The 26099-nt window shown below is 39.3% G+C and overlaps 1 protein-coding gene across 1 annotated transcript in view; it reads right to left on the reverse strand.

Moving 5' to 3' along the window:
- Nucleotides 1–9100: 9100 nt before the first annotated feature.
- The window catches only part of BCHE (butyrylcholinesterase), a 31404-nt gene continuing 14405 nt past the window's right edge, over nt 9101–26099 (reverse strand). The window contains exons 3-4 of the mRNA XM_013961144.2: nt 16266–16432; nt 9101–9409 (exon numbers count right to left, since the gene is read on the reverse strand). Coding sequence (XP_013816598.2) covers nt 9285–9409; nt 16266–16432 — 292 coding nt within the window. The 3' untranslated portion in view covers nt 9101–9284. The remainder of the gene's footprint in view (nt 9410–16265; nt 16433–26099) is intronic.

A 26099-nucleotide genomic window follows, 5' to 3' on the forward strand; every position in this document is an offset into this window, starting at 1 on the left:
ATAGGTAGTTATTAACAGATGAATTCTCGCTGCAGAGACAGGCAAACTAAGACACAGGGAGCTTGTATGTTCTTCTTTTGAACGAACGTTGAAAAGACCCAGCCTGTACTAGATTGCCTTTCTCTGGGAAGCAGGTGGGAAGAAGCACAGCCGTCCATCTGAGGTCGCCTGCCTTTATTTGTAAGCTTTGCAAAATTTAAGTAGAAGAAAATGCAACTTCACAGTAAGTTGTAAAATTCTGATTAGTTTTTTTTTCTAAAGCGCAGGGCTTTAGAGTTAGTCTTTGATGCCAGCTCTGGATCCACAAGCTCTCTCCTCTGTGAGGAAGATGACCTGCTACAATTTGGGCAGTTCTGGTATAAAACACAATCCTCGTGTTGGAATGAGGTCTGTAGAATCCAGAGATGGCACACCAACTTCAATGTGACTAAATGAGAAAAGTCTTATAACAGAAAATTATATCTTTTTTTTTTATTTCATGTTACATATCAAAAACACATCAGCAACTGCCTTTTTTTCTAGAGTTTCCAGAATGGAGACACAACCAGCATTTGAAAAAAATCTAAGAGTCTGTGTAACGGAAGATGGAGTGCCAAAGAATTTACTAGAATTGAGTGCCCATTTCCATCAAAATTTATTTAAGTCAATGCTGAACTATTAAGACCTTTTCATGAAGTCCAAAGGATTGTAATGAAAGTGCTTTTAATTATAGCATTTTCCATCACAGATACTTACAGAAGTAGATATACCCTACAGAAAGATGGTATTTGTGTGAAGAAAGGTGAAGAGGGTCAGAAGAAATGTACATTTTACAGAATGTAGAGAATATGGGTGCTGTAATTAATGGATCAAATTGCCAAGGAATTGCGAAGAGGATCAGAGGGTAAAAAGATAATTAGCAGATCAAAGGGTAAAGAGCCAAATATTGAAATAAAATGGCAGTAATACAGACAGCTAAAGAGGAATTATTGACCAATAATTGTATTGCTTTAGGCAACGTATGCTTTGCTAGAACCGTTATAACAAGGTCTTTCATGCAAGATTCTATTTTTATAAATTTGGAGTTATGAATGTCAAATGCCGTGAAGTCATTGCGCAGCCATAGTGCACTAACAGTACCCTAGTTTGAAGAGTTTGTAACTGAAATGCAGAAAGGGGATTTAAAGGAATACAGGCTTCAGTGGCTACTGACAAGGTCAAGGAAGTTTCTCTTAAATACAGAAGTAAAATGGAGTGCATTTTTCAGAGATTTGGCATAAGACTTGTCCTCTTATCAACAAAAATTGCATAGTTTATTCTAGAATTGCTGCCATGCTGGGATAAATCCTTGGTGAATCCTCTCCAGTGTTCTGAGCAACTTTTGGATCTCCCTCTGCGATTCAAAAGGGTTCAAAAGTCAGTCAACAGAAGATCGTATATTTTCATGCCACAGCACACCTGCCTCACCAGAAATAAGGGCCAGGTGGAATGACTGAAAAGCTAATAGGAATCCAGGGGTTCCCAATTGTCTTCTGAAGTACTTCTTGCTAAAAGACCTTCCTGCCTAGGAGGAGGTTTTTGCCCTGTTTTCATCAGTCTATGACTATGGCTCTACAGTCCTGCTACAGCAGCCACCATGGGAAGCAGTTAGCCTAGGATTAACTAGGTGGAAAAAGCAGGTAAGACCCTGTTTGTACCTTATACAGACTGATTTCAGTGCAAAACTCTTTAGAACATCTCATGCCATAGCGGTGTTAGTACATTTTGAGGTAGTGAAAGCCTAGTTAATCTGGCATGTTCTGCCCAGGGACAGGGAAGAAAGCACAGTGAGGTTTTCTTCTCTGTTTTTCTTCCTCTGAAGTATTTTCGGATTGCATTGCTCAGACCACATCACACTGCATCCTGAAGTAAGAGCAGAGGCTTGCAGGCTGAGTTTTGGCCAAAATCTGGTTTTGCGGTTCTGGAGCTGCTGGCAAGAGTGATAAGACTTGGCCCAAATCAAACTTGGGAGCTGCTGTAGCACTTGGTTATCAATGCCTCTCTCTAGAAAGGAATTCTTGGCTGTGTTTGATCTTAATGTTTTTAATCATCTGCACGCTGCATCTGAAAGTGGTTAATATGGGAACTGCTAGAGGGGATCAGATTTCCAGCACAGTTAACCTCATCTCCTGCCTGTTCAGAGCCCTCGCGCAGGAGCAGAGGACGCTCAGGTGAGCTGAAGGCATGCTGACAGCTCTGCCAGGGACCCGCAGAGGATAATTCTGGTTTCCGCTTCCATTTTTCAGAGGCCATGCATGAGCAAAAGAACAGAAATGTATAAAATGTAAACTAATTGGAGTGTAAATATAAATATTACTACTAAATGTAATGTAATACCATGGCTAAATTACTAAATATAAACTGGATGGAGTTTTTAAGCTTCTCATGGATTTTCCTCTGTAAAGAGTGTATAAATACAGTTTGTCCATATTTTACTCTCGCATTTAGCTTGTCATTAACAGAAATCTGCAAAAAAAAGTATGCTTAGAGGTGTAGAATGTATTCTTAGATATTAAACATCTCCCAGATTACTAAGTGATAGAGAAGATTGAAAATGTCAGTCAAAAGAGCTATTCTTGCTTCTGCTGAAGGGCAATGACAAAACTTTCATCAACTGAGAGTCACCCAGTGATCTAAAATTGAGAGTGCTGAGGTCAAAGAGAGATGTGATGTAAAATATGATATGATATGAATCAAGACAACCATATGTATATAAGTGTATACTTACTGTTTTGGTTTCTAAGAATCATTCCTGAAACCGAAATCGTAACTTCAATGAGAGCTACAAGATCAATCTCTTCCAGGGAGCGGAGACAAGTAGTTCTATCCAAGCCATTGTAGCCATCTAAGATGAAACATGAAATGGGATGAACTCCAAGACAAAAATATACCGAAAGATAAAAAAGCAATATTTTCCTGCAATTCTAAATCCTAATAAAAAAAAAAAAATTAAACAGGCCTAATTTTTCCCCACTTAAAACAAATATATTTAACAGTTACATACCTCAATATTATTTAATGATTGATATAACTTCAGCTAGCACTATCTATAAAATTTGCAGCTCGGTAATTAGTGTGTGTGTGTGTGGGGAGAAGTTTAATATTTCAGAAGTATCATTTTAGATGTGTAATTCCAGCTGATTCTCACAGTCCTAAATAAAATCCATGTGAATTGCTTTCTAAACAATTCTTGATAAATGATCAGTCATATCTCTTGCTGCTTATTCTGGGTTAAACCCTAATTGCCTCACATATGAGATAATAAAATAAGATCAATCTTTAAAACTCCACCGAAATATATGTATCTCTTTTGCAAGAAATGGTGCTGCATAGCCCGTAACAGAGAGAAGATGATGAGGTGCCCTGAAGTGATTAGACATGCTGCAAGAGCGAATTTAATTTGGAAGATTGAGAGGTGTGGAGATAACTGCTTTCTGCCTACACACTTTCACCACTACTCAGTATAACTGAGGACTTATAAATACTTTATAAATTAAAGAAATTAACCACAGCACTCCCAAACCACAAGAACCACCTACACCATTTGTACATTGTGCTATTAATAGTGGCTAAAACATTAGTTCTTGGAATATATTAAAATGGAAGCGGAATTTTAAAAGCCGAAGCTGGCACCAGATATTTCTGCAGTTTTGGAACACCAATAACTTCCAGGCGATCTCTAGGACCCTGACCGGAATGGGAGTATTCTTAAAGAGAAGGTGATGCAAGTAATGGCTGGATTCGGTAAAGTTTGGATGTGACCCACAAAGTCTGTAAGTGCCTGCAAGCTGCTGTGATTCGCATCACTCGCTTCTGTGCAACAGGCCCTGTCCTGGGACTAGGCTTCATTTTTCCTCCTAACACTCCCCAAATGAACTGAAATCTTCATGCAACTAACCCACCCTCAGCCCAGCATTTTCGCATGCAGTGTGCCTGGAAGCCTTATTTAAACTCACCTGCAATCCAATTAAAAGCCTCTCAAAAATTCACACCTGCACTAATTGTAGATTCACATGGCTGCATTGTAGTCATTAAGGCTATGAGTTAAAGCTTTTATGAGTGCAACTAATCTAGTTTATCAACAAAATGCTTGAAGGTTTACGTGCGAAAAGAAGATAATCAGTATTCATGCTTCAAGATTTCAGCAGGGGTCAGGACGGAATTATCTTGTCTTATGATGCATTTAAAAATGGCTAATTATGTTTGTTCATAAAATTTGGTCCTAAAACAATTGAAATCAGAGTAAAAGCTTTTGAACTTTTAACTGTGAATGACTAATTTGGCTGAGGTGTTTGTTGGTTTGTATCGGAACGTACTGTGATCATCTTATTCTTCAGTTAGATGACACATTTTGAAAATATAAAAAAGATTAACATGTACTGCCCTGACATAAGCTTGCATTCCCGAGTCACTGTTGCTTGCAAAGGTTGGAGATAGTGTTGAGAGGCAATTTCTGGTGAATGCGTGCATATATATATATAAATATAATGTATATGGATGTGTATATGGATGCATAGCCTCTAAAGTCCATAACATAATTTTGGAGTAATGGTTCTCTCTGCTCGAAGAACAGAGTCAAGGTTGTTAGGTATTGACTATGTTCACGCGCTGTTTCCAAACACCTCTTGTAGATCCCTAAGCCATAGTATTCATTTAGTCTAAAACTTATCATTACTAGAGATCTAAAATAAACTTTCTTCACCCACCTAGAGCAGTTATTCACCTGGCAATAGGAAAACCCACCTAGAACCTTACACAGACAAGAAAAGATTAGAAACTTGCAGTTCAGCCAGGGACTTCTCCTGACAGATTCTTGCTCCCAGTCCACCCAGAGTAAATCAGGCGGTGCGTGGCACGCGCTCCAGAGGGATCGGCAGTGCTAGACATGTCCAGCTGCACATATCCATTACACAGGTGCATGGCGTTAGAGCTGCTCACCAGCCAAGAGCAGTTGGACTTTTGGGCAAATGCCCGCAGTTCTGCTGGTTGGAAGAGAAAAAGTCAGTGAGAAAGTTGTCAGCTGGCACTCGTGCTTTCCGCAGCAGACCCTGAGCTCGAGCCAGAGCTGCTGGTCTCATTGCTCACCCCATATTCAGAACCGCTGGCAAGCTCCTAAGCCTGTTTTGCAGTTCAGTGGGAGAATATTTTGGCTGGAATTACAGAACAGAGCTACTAGGCTATGTAGGACCTCTATATATGCTATTTAGCCCTTTCATTGTTAATGATTCTGGGGTAGAAAATGCTTGGTTTTTTTGATCGGTGGGGAAGGAAGGGCAAGGGACCTGCCTACTGATTTCAGGCTGGTATTTGGTAGTGGCACCACAGGCTGCTCTTTAATAGCTGGACATATTGCAGGTGTAACCGAAGCATTATGGTGTTTATTATGTCCCTCAAAATAGCTGCCGCTGATGTTGCAGAACTGGTGCTGAGCCAGTAAAAATGCATGAAGTATAATCATGCCTGAGAAGAAGACAATGTTGTGATGTTGACAGAGACAAATATGTGCACACGCCATTAATATGATATTCAGAATAATTTGTATGATATCTGCATACGGCAATGGGCCGAATCCCTTGCTGATGATCCATTGTAACAAGAACATTAGAGAGGCTCAAAGAGGGTCATATTAAGCTTGTACATCGTGCAATATAAATAACACATTCTGGCAGTTCCATCAGTTTCTCCATAATCTATGATAATTTTCTCTACAGCACTCTACCTAAAATAAAAAAAATTATATTCATTATGTTGCAAAGATGCATTTCCATCTATGGGATGACAGGGAGTTGCCTCAGTTCCTTTCTATTCACAGACATATCAGAGCTACCTGTTAACAAAGAGCTAAATTCTGTGCATATATCTATGTATTTATAGAGCAGCAATCTCTGCTCTATAAATAGCCTGAGCCTCCAGTGACCAAAGAGGGGCCGAAAAGCCAGGCTTCCAGTTAAATGGAAATGTGGCTTTTTCAGTGTGATAAACCTTGAGGGACGGATTACAAAGCCTGAAAGTCAGTCCTAAATATCCAAGTTACAGATATAAAAGCTGCGATTGCAAGGAAGCCTGAAAGCCTTGGGGTTTTTAGCTCTGCTAGAGAAGCTGGAGGGTCCCTGTCTGGAGCCAGAAAGCTTTGACCTTGACTTGCCCGAAGGATGTCAAACCCTGCAGACCCCCTCGACCCTGGTACCCTGAGCACACCGGCTCCTTTGGTATTGGATACTCCAGCAGGATCATAGATAGGATTTCCCTCAAATAACACTTCACTTTACTGAGAGCTTATCCAACCCAAATTCCTTTAGACAAAACATTAAAAACTCAAAAACTGGTATTTTTAATTAAACAGTTTTGTCGGGAAACTTCTGACTCCAACCCTCTTATGACTGTCTCTAAAATAAGTGTGAAATGTCTGTAATTTAATCAGTGTGCTGTTAGCTCATAAACCTAATGACAACTGGTTTAATGCCAACATTTTCGTTGGCACTGAAGTTCGTTTTATTATAATCTTCCAGCAGCTCTGGGACTAAATTCAAAATTCTTGCTTCAGATATGAAGTATGAGTTGAAAGTATCAACACATTTTCCCTGGTTTCACAGAGAAACCTTGGTTTCTTGCCTCTTTTGAGCCAAGAGAAATCATTAATTAACAACATTACATCTTCAGTGAAGTCTGGGTGACACATCCCCTCTAATATGCAAGCTCTGGGTTAAGCAATGACACTGAAAGTCTCCTCAAATGATATCAAGTATGTTTGACCTTCAGTTTTAAACTCTTCACAATGGGGACTGATCTTTTTTAGCTCTTCATTACCTTAGCAATGTAAGTCCGGATACTTGGGCTTTATTATATTTGGATAAATGTGGGATATGGATATATGACTACATGATATGTTGATTTCATGTGAATGATACAACAGAGATAATTTCTTCCCCTGAATATGAAAAACAAAGCTATCAATTTATTCACACATCAAGAAAATCAATAAAACAGCTCTCCAAAATGTGATTTAAGCTTTATTTTATTCTTTCCTCTTCCCTCCATCTTTATTCCTGTTTAAGATCATGAAATGGACACAGCATATGTACTGTGGAAAGAGTATTAATTATTCTTCAAATAGACCTTATCCAGCCTAGGTAACAGCACATACAGAGACACCTAACCAACAAAATATTTTATAAACTGCTTTACAACCACCCTTCCCAAAGGTTATTTGTGCATTTTAATTAGCTCTTTTTTTTTAATTGACTGGGCTGATTAGACAGGTATCTAGTGAAATACAGCTGAAGAGAGGATACCAAAGATGACAAGTGCTGTGCGTAAGTGTGCTGGGGGTGGTGTCGCTCCTGCGGAGGTTTGCTGCGGCGGGTTGGTACCCGGCACCTCTGGAGTGCACGCGGAGGGACGTGGCGATGGGCAGACCCAGCTGGGGGATGAGCAGAGGCCCGTCCTCGTGGCGCTGCTTCAGTAGCTATCGGCAGTACGAGGGATACTCGGTAAATGTCCAGTGCGCTGCAGACTGATGCAGCTCTCCATGCTGTTCTTAATACCAGTAACTGTGCTGATGTGTGTAATGAGATCATTACACATGGTATAAACATGAAATGCTGAACATGAAAACATGAAATGCTCTAGGAAGAGGGGTTTTTTAACCTCTAGATACTTTCATAGTTATAACCAGCCTGCCCAAAAATGATCAGGTTTTTGATTGTGGAAGTTTGATTGTGGTCTTCAGGTTTTTTTTTCTTTCATAACTTATTCAGGAAATAATTGTATTCTCTTAATAACAACTGAAGGGATGAAAAGCTGAAAGCTATCATGGGTTACAGAGTTTGGCCTTTCTGAAAAATAAACGGTGACCCCTTTTTGTGCAGGGATCCTACATGAACAAATCGGCCACCAAAAAGAGACTGCTCTCTGTTATCTAGATCTTGTCAGTATGACAAATTCAACCAGGAACTTTGCAAGAGCTTGTGACCACTAGAATAGGAAATGGATACAGTGCAAGGCTACTACTTTTACAAAAAGCATCAGGATAACTTATTTATGAGATGGGTTGTTCCTCTTACATCCTCCTTACGTTTATCAAATTTTTGACATTTATTCTTCCCAGATGGGCTAGTGGAAGGAAGCTCAGTAAGGTGGTATTGAGGCATCTAACTTCCAGCCCCATCCAGAAGCAGAGAAGTAGGAGGAATAGTTGCCCATGTGTGTTGCCATCTGAAAGAGCCTGGTCATCTTGACCACTTCACCTTGCATGATGTCCTTCCACGCTTGCCCTGAAACGCGCAAGCGCCTTGGGGCAAGGTCCCTGCTCTGCCTGGCTGAGCAGGGCTTTCAGGACCAATTTCTGATGAACCATGAAGATCGGTGCTTTTCTGCAGGTTATAAAAACGCATCCTTCAGTGCATGTTCCTGCAAACGCGGGGCTGCCCCTCGCCTGGGAGGCAACTCAGTGGACAAAAATCACCGTAATTGGAGCTTACCTCCATAGCAGAGACTTGTGCAGACTGAAGGTGCGGGGTGCGTGAGCAGGGGAAGGGTGGCCCTGGCTGCAGATTCGTTACTCCGCGAATCCCTCGGTCCTCGCTCTTTGCAAAACAGGGATAGCAGAAGCGGAGGCTATTCTGGCTTGCTTCACGATTGTACTAGCACAGGGTGCAGATGATTTTAGGCCTTCAATAGATAGTTTGAATACTCTCCTGCTTTGGCTGTCCTACAGATTTGGCCATAAAGATGCAATAATTCAGGCTTTAATGACTGCCTTAAAACTTTTTGGTCTAACAAGCAAATATCATTTGGTGTGTCCAGCAAAGTTGTTATCTCTTTATGTTTATGTCAATTAAATTATGTCTAGCGCAAGGTTTAAGTGCTGTAGCATCGTAGTCAAAGATCAAAACCAATTGTGTTTTGCATGACAATACTTTAAAACACAGCTATTTCTATTTAAAAAATCCATTTTTCTATAACAGATTACATTGTTTCTTTGAAGTATGAATTTAAGCAGCTACTGTTTGTAATATGTACATCATTAATCTTCAGACTTTAATATCTATAGTCCTGTTTAGCACACTGAAGCTTCAAAGGGTTTGGATGCCTTGTTGTTTATTGAGATACGAGCTAAAACATAAATGAAAGATCTGGGGAATTAATATTATACCCATAATTTTTTTTAATCTGCGTAACATTTTATGCTAGATACGTTAGAAATACCTGTATATTTGCCTTGATCAACAGTAATACAGACATACTGGAAAGGGTAAACATATTAATTAGAGATCTGCACATCTCTCCTTCTTGCTAGTGTAATCATTAAATTGATTTTTCCAGTCCGACATGTAATTGTTCCAGCGATGGAATCCTGCTTTCCACTCTTGTTCTGCTTCATCAACGCTTCCTGTAAAACATGAAATGGGTTACATTAATCTAAATTTGAATCTCTTTAAATGCTAATTGAAAATATTTTTGATTATCACTGTCATTTGCTCTAGATGCATTATAGGCTAGTCTTCCTTTTTCTCTTTTCTCCAACCTGGAAAGATTGGAAATTCAGTGATTAACACTTTAGATCAGGAAGGAGGGACTGGAAAGATATCCTGACATGCACTTCAGGATAATAAATACACTTACAGGGTAGATTTGTTGGTTTTTAGCTAATATTCGTGTCCATCAGATTAGTAATTGTAAAACCACATCTTTCTGAAATCCTGAAAATATTATTTGGGTTCAATATATTTTAAAGTGAAACCTAGATGCTCCAAAGAATACTCCCATGCAAACTGAGATAGGTGTGTGCAAAGATGCAGTGAAATCACAGCTCTGCTCAAAGTGACAACAGTGTTGCCATTAGATTTAATAGGGTCATGATTTCACCCTGTTTTGAAATAAATATACATGTTTAATGCATAAAAGACATAAGTTTGGAGAAAGATGCAGTAAAATGTGCACAATGTCAACACAAAAAATTTGCTTTTTTTTCCTCATTCTAGCCTATAAAACATGTGCCAACTAATCCTGTGTCCCAAGACAATATTTATTGCCAAATCTGTAATAGGCCTCATAGCAGAGGGCGAGGTTAAGAAGAGTAATAAAAGTAGATCATCTTGGAAAGTTCCCAAAGTATCTTATGGACAGGGATCACTTCTTCCATTCCCAAAAGGAAATTAGCCCCAGGGAGGAACTTGGATGCTGCAGGAATGATTCATACAGCAGCTAAGGGGAAGATAACAGTTTATTGCATACTACAGGTCATTATTTTAGATCTCTTGTAGATTTTTTTTTCTTAAAGTTTAGAAGGCATCTGTGATCTATGAATGCATTCTGGACCTAATTATCTCAGTCTCCCATATTGACATAACTTGCTTCCAAAAAAAAGTTCAGTAATTGAGTTCATGCTATACCATTTCCATGGTTGCTTTATGCTCTTCTGATTTTATGTTCTTCTGCTAGGATAGAATATAGGCCCCTTTCCTCCATAAATACACCCCTTCCCCCTTTTTTATGATCTGACAGCAGTGCAAGTTTAGCTGGTTATGTGAAAATGAAATACTACTTCTGTGTTTTACACATCAGTAGAGAAAATGTTCTGGAAAGAGAGTTAACAGATTCAGAGATTTAGTTTGGAGAAGCATCCAGTAATTTAGTTGCTTATCTGCAGTTCAGCTCAACATTTCCAAACCTTTTTGGTCTGGAAATCCAGATGGCAATTTAATGAGACTTTGAAATGAGATTTTCATTACTTCTTGGTTTCAGTGAGAGCAGAAATACAGCCTTTTCTTGGTGTGGTTCTGTACTTCTGCTTGTAGTCATAAGTAAAACTGCGAAGAGCAAATATAAGAGAAAAAAAAAAATTAACCAAACTCTTCTCCTTCAGTTTAAAGAAGAATATAAGCTTGGTCATATCAGAGTTCAAAGAAAGTTCAGATGATTTAAAAAAAATTTCTGCTGGCCAGAATTGTCATTAACTCTAAGAGTAAAGCTGCAGTGCTGGTAATGGTAAAACCATGTTTTGGTTACTAAGCTAGGCAGATATGAATTGCAGGACTATGGGGAGAAGATATACATGACATTTTACTTTCCTGACCCTAAGAACTAGTCTTTGTATATTTCTTAAAGAAGAAGTCAGGCTCTCAGATAACACCAGATTATTTCCACGCATCTCGGATGGTCTGATAACTTAGCATTTGGATTGTTCTTGTTTTATTTGGAGAAAAATGCTTAAATCTTATTTCTTTTCTTATACTTGATTATTATGGGTATCCAGCTTTATTTATTCAGGCAAATCTTCTAAATATCAGTTCAAGAAATTGCTTTATTTCTTCCTTCACTATTCAGGTTTAGGTGTGTCTGAAGTCTTAATGTTTGGAAAGTGTTTCTGTCCAAAGACTTGGAATAAAATGGAATAAATCTACCATACACACATCTTCAATTAAGAAGCACTAAAATGTCTCATAATTTATACTCTACAGCAGTGATTTTTTTTTTTCTGAAAAGATCACTGTGAAGAAGTGAGTGAGCTGGGGAAAACAGACAATGAGCAACGCAGACTAGCCATCATTATGAATCTAAAAGACAAGGGAGAAAGGAAAACACTGAAATAAGAACTCAGATTCCCATTTGTTTGCTTTTTGCAGTGATAAGATCCAAATTGAAGTCACAAGTCAATGCATCCCATTATCACCAACATCATCAATCTCTTTGAAGCAACCACCCATGACTTAGACGAGCTGTCAGCTAGAAGGCAAGAAAAGATTAGGGAATTCGGCTTGACCAGTAATTACAGCTTGGAGTACTGGGCAGCTATGATCAGCCACAATACTACAAAAGTCAGCTAATAATACAGTGAACTTATTTTGCTATATATAGTAATTTAGGTAGTCCCAAACCTTATAGTAATAACAATTAGCCTGATCCAGGGCCCAGTGAAGTTTATGAGGAGAAAAGGGGAGACTTCAGTAGGCAGTGAATCATATCTTAATGTTTCGAAAGGTCTCAGTTTAACAAAGCAAAAAATGAAGTTTTTGCTATTCCTCAGCACAGGGTCAGCACAGACAGCTGGCGTTTCTTTTCTTTCCACATAGCCATACAGCCCTCATTTAAATGGCATTATAGCAAAGTCAAATTTTGTCTCCATACCATCATTTGCTGCTGAATGTGCCAATAAAGTGCTAATCTTAAATGTATTTCTGTGCTATTATCATTAGGAGCAGGACAAAGGCGGTGTAGCTGTTCTTTTATAGTATAATTAAAAAGGGATGGCAAGTTAGAATTAATTTTTCTATCCTTCTCAACATCTCATAAATTGTGGTACCGGCAAACGTCTTTTTGATTCATCGGTATGATAAACACTACAACTTGATCTACTGCAGACTGTCATGGTGATAGTTTCTACATAAAATGTTACAAAGGAGAAAAGAAACAGTATCTATACCTCAGTATCTCTCTATTCAATATTCTTTAATCATACATTCTGTGAATATTCATGCTTTATTGAAAACAATAGTATCTGTGTTTCCATATGTATTTTTAAGAATTTTAGATTTTTTATTTTCTTCTTCCAAAAGACAATAGTGATGTCTGGAAGGTGAGATATTGTAAGGGCTGTTCCATCTCCTGTGATCTGGGATGCAAGACGCTGGAGCTAGAAAAATTAAGATTAAGGTCTGTAGCTGGCTATCTGTAGGAACACTGAATAGCTGCAGTAGTATTGGTGAGGTTACTTTTGAGTAACTCACTTTTCAACAAGCATAATGAGTGCAGAGCTAGCTCTACGGAAACTGAAAACTGATTCTGATTGTGAATTTTCTAATTCACTGTATTTTTTTAATAGTCTGAATGCCCTGAGTATCTATAGTTCTTTCGATATCTCTATAGAATACAGATGTTGTCTGGATGATCATAGCAAATAGAATGATTTTGGTTATTCACTAATCAGGAGGTTGAAATTAACTTTTCTTTGTCTCCCCACCTAAAATCTTTTCAAGGTTTAGTTTTTAAAATACAATGAACTCATATTAGCTACCTTGATATTTGTTTTCTTTTTCGATGATGTATGATACAAACGAAGTAGAAAAGTATGTATTTTACGTATCGGACACAAATAGTAATGGAACGCAAATGGAGAGTTTGGCTGCCTGCAGCTTTCTATAATCAAGCGGAAACAGGTGTGTATAAATAGTCAGGGCTCTGGATACATTAAGATGGTATTAAGGAAGTAGAGTCTTACATAGATGCTTTTATAATTAACGTATGATTGCTCTAAAAGCTACTTAAGAATCACTTACTGCTCTCTGTCCCTCCAGTGTGTTACTTTTAGAAGAGTCATCAGAAGAAAAGTTCTGGTGATCATCCCAGTGCTCTTGCCCTCAAATGAAATATTAAATGCCAAATGCTCCCAGCTTTTTGTAGGCTCACTGGGAATGGCGAATATCCTCAGTGCACCCAGCCCTTAGCGCTAGGACTGAAACCTGGGTAGCGGCTCTATTTGGAAATGAAAGGCCCTGTAAGGCAGGTCTAGAACCAATTTACCAGGCTAGCTGTTATTATCAAGCTAGACACAAAACTACACATTTTGACTCGTGTCTTCAGTTACACTTCAATTACACATATATTGAAATTGAAGGAGAAGACACTGAGAAACCTTCTGAAACACTACAAACACAAAGTACTCCAGAGGTATAAAGACCTGTATATTATATATGGATGTATCTCTTATGTTAGTGTGTAAGGTCTACTTTTTCCTTGCTGGTTTTCTCAGTCCAAAACCATGATGCAATTTTTTTTCCAGCCTATCAAGTTTTGTTGATCAAGGAAAATGGAAAATATCTAACCATAAAGATGGCAGGGGCAAAATATTTTTTTTTCCCCTTATACATAACTGCCCTGAGCAACCTGTCTTACCTAGTGTGTCATGGGAACAGACTTGTTCGGATGTTGAACACATTTGGACCTGGCCATCACATGACCAGAAGACCTCAAAGAGATAGCAAGGCTTGTGTGAGAAATGTCTCAATAACTAAACAAAGGGTTTGCTGCCAAGCAGGACACCATCATCCGTCTGAAATCCTGGCCACCTGGCACTATTAGAAATCCCTTGTAATTTCGGGGGGGGGGGGGGGGGACAAAACACTTTGGTTATCCTCTTCAGATCCTAACTGATATAATTCCACTTTGTCTATCAGAATTCCCCTTGAACTATAAATTGCAATAATAAATGTCCTTACTTCATGTTCTCTGTTTTACATCATATTAAAGCAAGCTTTTACTTCTAAGAGTATTTTAATAGAAGAAATAATAGCAAAAATAGGCCTTCATAAGATGAGGAAATACTTCTATTTATGACATGCAGTGTTCTGTGAGTTCCTCTGGGCGTAAAAGGAGATAGATATGCAAAATATTTCAGTGAAGAGAATTTTTGCAGTGTAAGGGTATTATATCATGTTTGTAAGTAGAAACATAAGGGTTTCTTTGTCAGAATTTTAAAAGATTGTGTACAGAACATAAGTATAAAAACATAATATTTTTATTACAATATTTCAAGGACTGATAGATCCAAGATATGTGACAAAACAGCACTACTTCTTCACAATATTCTTGGCTCATTTCTAGAGTAGGATCCAGGCATGATGATTCTTTCCTTTTCGTTAAGAATATGTTGAATTTCTTTTAATTAATAATGTAAGTATATGTTGCGAGTTACTGAACGTGGTACAGAAAGCGAAGTACTTGTGTCTGGCAGACCCGGAGGGCTGCTTCATCATCCCTCCTGCCGCAGGAACGTGCAAAGCAACGCGGCCGTCCTGCCAAGACGTTCTGAGCTGTGTCTAGCGACGTGCTCTGCTCTGTTCTGCCACCGAGCATTTGGATACGCACGGCTCATTTGGCAGATATACATTACCCCACACGAGCTCACAGCCAGGTTAGAGAAACGGGTAAAATGGTTCTCCTGGCTCAGCATGAAGGGGTTGCGAAAATTTGAGAAACTGCCCTAAAATCCATCCATATAATTTGATATTGTGCGATTTTAAAATCGTAGACTAGATTTGATAAAGTATTCCTTTTACCTACTGATGTTGCTTCCCTTGATTTAATTGAAAAACTTCCATTGAATTGGGAGGGGACAAAAATTTAGCCATAACACAAATATAGGCTTAAATTAGGAAGGAACGAATTATTTCAGGAAAAAAGAAATCTGTGCACTTTTTCATGGAAGTTTACTTATTTTTAAGTCTAAGATTCAAGCTGAGTCTTATAGAAAGCTTTTAAATTACTAACTAATCTTTAAAAATTGCATCTTAGTTCTGAAATGAGACTCTTCCAGCCCAGCTACAGTGTGCAGCTCAGAGCTGCAAAATCTCTTTTACAAGAGCAGTTGCTGGTGCAGCCCGCGAGCACAGACCCTTGATCGGTTTGATGGGCTTCGCAAAAGCAGTCGCTTCGGCCTTTGCACAAAAACCTGTCTCAGTACCAGTGGATTTAAGAGTCCGTTGCGTTCTGCTAAACAGAAGACTTCAAACTGCCGCAGTTACGCTTTTCTGAGTAGTGATTAGCTACATCTCACAAACACATTGTATGAACAGCTAGCTACAAATCGGATGTATTTTTCGTAGGCCAATGCCAAGGTCCCTCGGTTGTCTTCAATGACTGAAACTCTAGAAATAAAACACAACTCTGAAGAAGAACCAAATGCCCACTTGGCAGCTGCAAAACACTTGATATCCTCTGTGGATCAATCACATAATAATATAATCCCATATGTTGTATATAATATAATCCCAGTATACCAGCCCACAATATACCTGGGACACATGAAGTTTATACAAAGCTTCTCCAGCCTTCGGAAATCCCAGTGCAAGTTCCCAGCTTAGCAATGTCATTCCTGCTCTTGCTATCACCCCAGGGAAGCCCAAGTTGAAGCAATTCCCAGACCATCACACCGGATACCTTGAACGGGGAGATTTACACCACGCTAAAATGTCTCTGTTGAAGATGCATCTGCTCTGCACAAGTCCAGGGCCTGGGCCTGTCCCTGGTTTTGTCCCAGCATGTAGCTGGGTGCTACAAGGTTATGGACTGATGATCGCAGCTGTAGGACACCTTGCAGGATGGACAGTTCTGCTGAACACGGGAACATCTTGTGGAAATACATTTACAAACAAACTTCAAGATTTAAACTAAAGTATCACATTAATATGAAGCAAATGAGCTTGCATAAAACAGTTTACATATGAATATCTACCAAAAAGAGCTTTTACCTGTCATCTCCAGGACTTTGGGAAAAAATGTATTCCAGAATCGACACTGCTGAGCACGTAATTTTGTATGTATCTCTGAAGCTTCAGTGTTTAAAGTTAAATATTTTTGTTCAGTACTCGTGAAGACTGGCCATCTTGTTCCATTAACCAGAGTCGCATTTGGTGTTCTGAGTAAGTAAAGAGAAACATTTCATTTCTAATGAGAAATTATCTCAGCATGTCAATTAAGTAATTTTCTTCTGTTGAAGAGTTATTTTATTTCAACTTAAGCATGTTAGTTTGGAATTACTGAAGTACACTTTTGTAAGGAACAAATTAAAAAATATATATTTGAACTTCATTTAACAAAAGTAAAGTGATTTGTATCACCCTCTCAGGGTGTTTTACTTTACCTAAGGAAAAAAACATTAATAAACTACCATACACAAATCACATGCTGAATTTGGAGATTGTAAGAGAAGATGTAAAGCATTATGGGTGACTAAAGAGCAAACAAATGAACAAAGAAAATTGGGAGGCTGGGATGTTTAAGTTTTAATCCGAATGTTGCTGTCCACTTCCAACAGACAAATATATTGGGCCAAATGTCTCAGATAGAAATGCAAGCGAAGGTTAAAGAAAAGTCCAAATGTTGGGTGAGAGCTGTGTTGGAATAGAGGATTATTTCTCATTAAGAAAAAGCAGTTCTTTCTTGAAGTACGCTGGGCACCTTTGCTGGAGCACCAGACAAGAGAAGCCTCAGCTCTTTTGGAACCCAGGAAGAGGTAGAGTGTGCTTGGCTCTTTATAAAACAGACATTGCGCATCACAGGATCACAGCTGCTAGTAGTAAAATAGCTGTAATAAGTATTTATAATACGATAGAATTCATGAGGGTTTAGGAACAGGCAGATTAACATTCAAAGGGACAGACAAATTAACATCCATTTGTTTCCCCTCCAAAAAGGACATTTGAATCTGTAGTATCTATAGGATGAATCTACATAACTTGAGGAGAAAAAGAGAATGTTTAAGGGTGTCAAAAAAAAAAAAGAATGGGGAATATTGTGTTAGGGGACACATGAGACAGAATATGATCTTCATAGAAAGTGGATGATGTGCGACTGTTCAAAACAGGAGTCTATGTTAGCTAAGAAGTTAGAAGACCAATTAAAGAGCTTGCTTCTGTGCAAGCACCGGAACTCATTTTCTCTGCTGGAAGCTGAAATCGAGGAACCTGGATTTTAGGGCAGGGCAACATGGCTTCACAGTTCTTGGCAGGATAAATTAAGGAGCCTTAGCAGCTACATTAATTTGGTTATTGCTACCTTACTTTTCACCAGTGGTTCGAAAGGAGCCCAGTGCATGGGGAGCTGACATGAGCTCTGCTTGTCAGGGAAGGGAACAAGGTACCACGCATGGAAGTTCAGCTGCTAAAATTGCATCAGTACCACTCGGTTTGTGCAGAATGAGTCAAGTTTTCGGCCCATGCTTTAGTGTTCTCCTTTACTCTCTGGCCTTTAGCACCAGGTATTGGCCACTCACAGAAGCATGATATGAGAGTAAAAGATTCGGTAATGTGATCGAGCGTGCCCATTCCTATGTTTCTAAATTGCTCACTTCTTTACTAATTCTGCTCTGATTAACTTATGGCACCCTTTTTAACTGCGCATTTATTTGTGGCTCATGAGAATGATGACTTAAGCAGAGCTGACTTGCACTTCAGTTCAAGATCAGAGCACTAATGGTGCTGTCAGTATTCATTTAACAGCTTTTGTGCTACGAAATAAATCACGACATTCCACATTATAATTTACAGGTGGTGGGTGGGGGGGTTATACTATGGCTACAGATGTATCTTACTAAAAGTGATTGAAAGAACTGTCAGATGAACACAGCATTTTAAAATATGTGAACCTGCTGATTAGGACATTTTCTCCACATTCCTATAATGCTTACCATTCAGATAAATGTCCAGTAATCTCCTCCTTTGCTCCACTATTGAAAACTTCCAAAGTTAAAAAGCAGCTCCCAGTGACAGCAAAGCAGAAAGATCACAGGAGTATAATTTTTTTATCTGGTAAGAACACGAAGTTATGGTTATAACCTCACTGCCCTATCACAATTACTTTTCATTCCTGCTCGCGAAGAACTTCGTGATGAGAATTGTAATGCCTGGAATAAGCTATAAAATTCCATAGTCTTTGGACCAAACACAAAGTTTAATACTATATACAAAACAAACTATTGGGAGAATATCCTTACTGAACAGAAGAAATCCAACACAACCCTAACTCTATACATTTCTACTCACAAATAGTTATTGTAAGTGAAGACCATCTTTGCAGATAGACTATAGGAGGCTCAGAATTTCCATGGAAACCTCCATCCTATCGACTTTATCAATTCCTCAAACCTTTGTTCATTCAGATGCTCTTTCAGCTCCTGGCAGCGCTCAATCATCTCCTTTTTCTTTTTAGTACATGCCACTTTTGCCCCCTCTGTGCTCTTAATAGGGCCTGAAGATGGGTTTTGTGCCTTCAGCAGAGCCAGGCCAGCTTTGCCACACACATGCAGGAGGTCCCTCCATCCCCTGCATCTGCCTCATCAAACACTGATCACCTTTCTATATCTCTGTCCCTGTCTATAAGCTCTAGTCAGGCAAAACCTTCATTTTGTATGGAGAAAATAAGAGCTACTTCATTAAATATTTTAGGAAGCGCCTAGTTTCTACAGGGTTTTTAATGTTTGCATGAGCAAGTCTTAGGGCAATTAAGGAGAGCAATTATTCGAATTGCTCCCGAGAAGAAATGCGAGAGAAAACAAAACAAAATTTCTGTGTTTAAACTTTGATATAAACAGAATTTGTTTCAGTATTTCAGCTATTTTTTCCTTTGCGTATGCCCTGAAGTTATAGGCTGGACTCTCTCTACTCTTTCACAGTGGTACAGCAGCTCATTTACAGGTACTCAATTATTTCATTAAGATATGTCTTTAAGGCAGCCAAACGTATTTTCTCATTAACTTGAAAAACAGAGAGTTTCTTTTTGGACTCAATCTCCATTAAAGCTGCTCTCATGTTCTACCTTTATGCATATACATGTTTCCACTGAAGTTCATGAGCCTTATTTTAATCCTGTGCTCAGTGGAATTTGCTTGGCATTATTCATTGTTACTAAGCTCAGACTCTCCCTCTTTGGGTATTGTATTCCCGTAACTGGCAATAACGCTTAATTCTCAAGACTCATTCATAGTAAATATGCTAGGTTTTACATAGTAGAAGTGAAGATTTTAGAAGAGCTTATTCACTGATCAATTCTGTGTATTTAATGTTCTTCTTCAGCAACTTTAGGAAGAAAAAGTTAATTTGGTTCAGATGAAAAATGAGACAGCCTGGACATAGAGAGTTCTGTTGATCATTATGAACATATTTTGGTTACCCTTCTTATTCACATGATCAGTACAACTTGAAATACAATACTACCTCACTACATATTTGTTAATATTCACATAGCATTACTTTTACAGATGGCTTATCAAACACATACACAAAAATTTAATTCATCATCTAAATTGTAACTCTTTTGTTCACAAGCACTCATGATATGAAGTACCTGTGAAATATGCACTTTATTTTTACAAATGAACGTGGAATAGTGTTCACTCTGCAGGGGTATCACCATTTAACATATAGGTTCTTTTGTACTGTCACATTATACTTTCATGTAGTCTAGAAAGCAGAATTTTCTGTGATAATTCTCATGAAAAGTGTTTTAGGCATCCTGTGCCTTTCTAACCGTGTTGTAAGCATTGACTGTAGCACCATGCTAGCATGGATTCTCTCAAGCTTTTGCTATATTGCGATTTTGCTGCTTTATTTGTTAAGGGATCTGATTAACATGTTGTGTGTTTCTCCATTTCACTAAAGAAAAAAAAAGAAACCAACATCCTTTAGCTGTCTAACATAGTTGGAGTACACCAGCCCAAAGTCATCAGCAGAACTAGAGCTGACTTCCATCAGGCCATCTCCAAGAGGAGCAGGGCAAGCTCATTTGCCTACGGTTTATCCTACAGGCAATATCTGATTCTTCCCTGTTCTGGGAAAGAGCGGGAAAGGTGGTGTCCCAGTGCCCAGCTGAGCGCTCGGCGCTGCTCTAACCGCAGCGACGGCAGCCGTACTAGTCAAAGACGCTCCGTCCACAGCGAGGCAATTTCTTCCTCAACGCCTTCTACCCGTTACCCTCACGCTAGCATTCGGGCCCGCGGGTGTCTCGTTAGCGGAATAGGTTGCCCGCTGAGAGGTTATGATAATGCCACTGCAACCTCTGCTTTCCCCGCGCAGTAAGAGTTGAAATCAAATTTAGAGCTTTTCCCACTAGGTGCCACTTTATTGACTTCACCGGGCTTGTATCTGCTGACGCTCATTTTCAATTTGGCCCCCTTTTCTTTTAAACAGCTGGTTTAATGGGAGGAGAGAGTGAGCGTGAATCATTTTTATTAGCTTTCATGATTCCTTCCAGCTATCAAACAGTACGGACAATAAGCTGTTTTTCAATGGATGGCATTTTATGGTGTGTTACCATGGGCACAGGATAACAGGCGGGGGGAACAGCCTTCGAGTTAATATAACAGCAGTAATAAGCCTGTGTCTATTTTCTATAGTTGCATTACAAAGGCTGCAAGAATTATGGAAATAGCGGGTTCAGAGTCAAATAAGGAACATAATGGGAGTGTTTCGCCCAAGGGGTAGCTTGGGGAATGAATGATCTCTTGCGTATGTCTATACTGCAAACAAAAGGAGTTATTGAAGCTCACACATGTACCCGAGCTAGCTTTAAGATAGTCACTCGAATGCTAACAGCGGTACAAGTGTGGCAGAACAATTTAACATATAGGTTCTTCTGTACCTACTACAAATACTTGTACAGTGGCCCAGTGCAGGTATAAAACCTCCTATTAATGAATATGATTAATAATGTGCTTTGAGTTTATACTCGTGTAAATAAGAGAAGTCCAGAAATCCTTCCTACTGAAGTCTTAATCAACGAGTGATCCCATCAACTTCAGTGGGATTAGGAATGGGGGAATCCTACGCTTTGAGGAAAGGCCAAAAGATTTGTAACCTAAAAATGTATCTCAACTTTACAACTGATTTATTAATGGTTATATCATGTAGAACACTTTAATCATGCTGGCACTGCACAACATATCCAAACAAAACATCTTTAAGTGCTTGACTAAGCGTTTGAGCCAAATGGATGATCTTTTCTTTTTTTTCCCTGGCCTGGAAGAGAACATGTTGTTTTTCCTCTTTTGCTTGTGGGCAGAAGGGCCCTCGTAATCAGCTGCAGAGCTGAAGGGGAGAGATGCTTGTGCTCTTCCAGTCCTTCAAAATGCAACGAGCTGCGTTAGGCACTGGATCGTTTCGGAGCAGGGCAGGACGTGTTTGCTGCCTTCGCCAGGCAAACGCAGCCAGATGTCTCACATCATTTCTAAAGGCCACGGCGCGTGATATTTATACCTATGTTCATTTTCTAGTCACAGCGCAACGAGTGCCAGGATCGTAGCAATTCTGGGCCATGCTGCAGTCCCCGGAGGGACCATAGCGTCATGATAACGCACATTTGCCTCGTGTACGCAGGGTAATGTTTTGCTCAGAAGGTACGACTGGGAGTTTAACTGATACTTTCCAGCCCAGTCCTATTAAAAGAAGATCAGATTTTACTGTTAAGTACTGGTTAAATCTTCCCAAACCCTCAAACAATTTGGCTTAATGCCGGTTTCTTCATACCAGGCTATTAGTTTCATATGAGTCACTGCTAAGTAGACACCAGAGAGGAGCATGAGGTTGAAGACTCAAAATCCTTAACCTGAGGAGCAACCCTAGCTATTGCAACAAAGAAAATAAATCCACTCTGGAAACTTTCCTTAGAAAAGTTAGCAAGGGAAAGGATGAAAAAAAATATATCTGTAACACCTCTAAGAAAATTGTTAACTGCAAAAATATCCCTGGAAGCTCTAATTATTGTATACTCTTTCCACTCAGAGACCTGTATAGATCTGAGAGGCTCTCACTGTATGAAGACGTAGTTTGCATCTGCTGCCCATATTACCACCAGTCGGGGCCACCTACGTATGATTCAAGGTAATGAATTTACTCTCAGATTTTTTAAATTCAGTCAGTTATTCAGAACATTTTCCCAAGTCAACTAACCATTTACTATCTACTGAAATGTTTTGATGGACTCTCTGGACAAAAGCTTTACATCATGCCAAAATAGTTTACATTAAATGTACTCTTTGAGGCTTTCTGTTATTAGAAACCGCAAAAGCAAAGACAAGATGACAGAGGCACTTTTCTTCCCTGTCCGTTATCCAAAGTCTGGGAATTGGCCCATTTAGAGTAAGCGGGCAGGGAAAGTGCCACTCCTACAGAAGTGAGCTGGAAAGCTGACACGCTGTCACTTAACAAATACGTATGTTATTTTTGTTGTCCATGCCACTAGCAATAGGTGCACTTGATACATAATACTGCATAACAAGTTACTTCACTGGGTTTTTTTTAATGTAGACTGCTCTTCAGAGTATTCCTTAATATCAGCTAATCGCTAACCATCTAATCTATTGGACTGATGGACCCTCTGCGCAAATGCACTGCCACAATTAATATTTTATTTTAAAACATTCTCTTGTCTTTATCCCCTCACATTCGTGGGAAAGACATCTAATCTATCAGCTGAAAAGTGTGAATGGTGCCATTTATAAAAACCGAGCTCTGAAAACTACCACGTTTAAAAGTGACAGCACGGACAGGGGTAATGTTGGTCTGTGGAACAGTGGGGGATTGGGAAGCATTCGTGATTTTCTGTTTTATACCCTAAGCTTCTTTGTCCTTGTTCACAACACAAGCCCATGCTCCTGTGGCACTGGGGAATTTAGAAAAAAAACTGAATAACATCGGTCCTGTTTAAAAGCATTGATCTATTTGTTAGAATTTGATTCTTGCCAGAAAATAGTTACCAGTTTCTGCAAATCAGTAGTAATCAAACCTTTCTCATTTCCTTGCTCCTTAAATACAACAGAAAACTTAGGTCCTGATTCTGTGATCTTTGAGCCTTACTCAAACTGTAGCGAATAGAAAGATTCATATGATTAACTACTCGCCAGTTTGAGCAAGGCTGTAGAATTAGATCCTTCAAAATATTTTTCTTAAGAGTTGTTTATGGAAAATTTGTTATAGCCGCTAGATTATGAACTCGTTTCTGTGATCGGTGAGCGAGAACTGAGCACAAGGACAAAAAATAAAGTGCCCCTGAGTCACAGCCCAAGGAAACTGCTTTGCAAGTTATATTGAAGATAAACATTATTTCTTCTGCTGATCCTTGGAGGAAGCTGTATGATCCGGCTGGCTTACTTTTTAACCGACAGAAATTGGAGCCGGACCTTTGCAGCTAGGCTTTCTTGCACCTTCACACGCTAAATAAAGCTCAGGATGTTCCTTCCAGATTCCTATTTGGTGACAACAGAGGCATGTTTAAATGTCTTAAACTATAAATTCTCACGGTATGCACTATTACAGATGATATCAGTATCAGGAAACGAAGCAACAGGCTGCTGCTTCTTTTTTGGTCTTACGGTGCTCTCCTCGAAACGGGCTCCTCAGGCAGCCAGCTGCAGAGTCCAAAGTGACTCTCGCTTGTGAAAGTCTTGGCACTTTTTTTTGTGAATTCCTGCAGTACGTAAGGGATTGACGAGGTGAGTCTTAAGGTCTTGGCCGTAAATAGTATAGCGTTTGAGAAACTTAGACCCAGGATATTCTGCCTTAGCTCTTGGGGCACGTTTGCACTGAGTTTAGGAGGTCAGTGAGTCGAATCCCCGGCTCCTGGAGCGGAGCCTGCTCTCGGATCGGAAGCAATAACGGCACAGGTCGGCTGGGCCGGAGCTAAGGAGCCCTGCAAACCCCGCCGAGGGGCGTCTCGCCTTCTGCGCCCACGCTCGTGCTCCTGCACGTGCTCTCCCGTGTTGTGTGCAAGTCCCAGCAAAACCTGGGGCTGTTTCAAAAAAAACCAAACAAACAAACCCCAAACCAGACAATAACCTGCAACTTAATAGTAAGAGTTTCTTCAGGAAGAGGAAAAATTCAAGTTAAGTTGACTCCAGGGAAATGGGTGAAATTTTGGCGTTAATATGGAGATAATTTCAAACTATCAAAAGTATGATTTATCCTTTCTCTTTTTTTAAAGAAATACTATCACTTACTCTGTAGCTTGCAGGCACACTACGCTGAATATGACAAGTACCTAAAGCGCCATACCTACAACATGTAACTGTAGTCATTTACATCACTTAGGCTATATGTTGGGATAAAGCAAGCAAGAATTTTTCAGCAGTGTTTTATTCCTTCCTCTTAACATACATGCATCTGATTTGTTATTTTGGCCAGTTTTTGGAAGACCGGTCCAGAGCTTTTTGAGGTGAATCAGTATATATGGGTTTGATCCAAATCCAGCCAAACTGAATAGAAAGATTTATGGACTTGGATGAGGTCCTAGGTGGAGAAGTACCTGTAGCTGTTTACAGAAGAAGCTTCTCCACTCCTAGACCGAATTTACAATGATGATATAACACCTTTTCCTGGACCCCAGGTTCTTGTGTGAATAGTCTATGTTCATATTTACGTCACTTATGAATAGATATAATGGAGGTAACACTATGGCTTAGAATGGAAAAGGTTCCATTCTATAGGAAATCTTCTGCAATTTTTTTTTGGAGGAAAAAAAAAAAGTGTCTGCCAAGTAGTTTGTAAGACCCTTCCGCCCTTTCACATGATAGCAATTTCAGCTTTCAGGGACCACTTTTCAAAGCTGCTATTTTTTTACACTCTTGGCTGCAGCAGGAAATCAGATGAAACTATAGTTTTTAGTCTCACTTTTGGGGTTGAGGAGGGCTATTTGGGAATGGAAGAAGGTGCTGAACCCTATTGAGACTTTGAAGGGACGAATCATTTCCGTAGAAGCTAAGTAAAAGAATAAGTAGCCAGAAAGGGACATGACACCCGACCTTTTACTTCTCCTCTGAAACTGGCTGATCTCCTGTACAACCTCACTCCTCCTTCCCATGACCTGGAAAAGCATAAAACTTGCACACTATTTTAACCAGTATTGCTCCCTGGGACAAATCTAAAGAGCATCTGTAAGGGAGAGGAAAAATGTTTTTATTGCCTCAGAACTATTAATTCTATATTTTAAATTCACAGTGACTTGTTAAAATTTCTCAGTCCTGTTGGTTGTGAGAAAGAGTAAATACTCCACTCATATGTATATGATTGCTGTTTCCATCTCTTGCTTTCTCTGCCATTAATAGAGTTCATTCGCAGACACTCAGAAATTGTTAGATAAATGGCTTCAATGCTTTTCTTATCTCAAAGGACCAACTTTTCAATACAGCCTGTGTGGTAGACACTATGCTAGGGTATCATATTTGAGATTTGTTTTCAATTGTAATTGCCCTAATCATTATTTCTTCCCAGGATGGATACTTCACATAGCCCTGCACTGAATAAAATCATCTAGATTCATGGTGTCCTGATGGACTTGATCATAGTAACATTTTTCTTGATATTTCCCACTAATGGCGTTGTCAAACCTCTGCTTGTGGTAGGAAGAGCCTGAGTCACAAATTTCTACTGCCATGCAATCCAGGCCTAACTGACAGCCCTATATGTGTAACCATTAGGTGACTTTCAGTAGTGTGTATATGTGTTATTGCTTCATCAGAAACTGAACCACTTATATTACACCACTTCATTAATTTAGATAAAAATCACAGTATTTGACCAGCAGCTCTGGTAGAGAAA

This window comes from Apteryx mantelli, chromosome 9, assembly GCF_036417845.1.
Source record: "Apteryx mantelli isolate bAptMan1 chromosome 9, bAptMan1.hap1, whole genome shotgun sequence".
NCBI lineage: Eukaryota > Metazoa > Chordata > Aves > Apterygiformes > Apterygidae > Apteryx > Apteryx mantelli.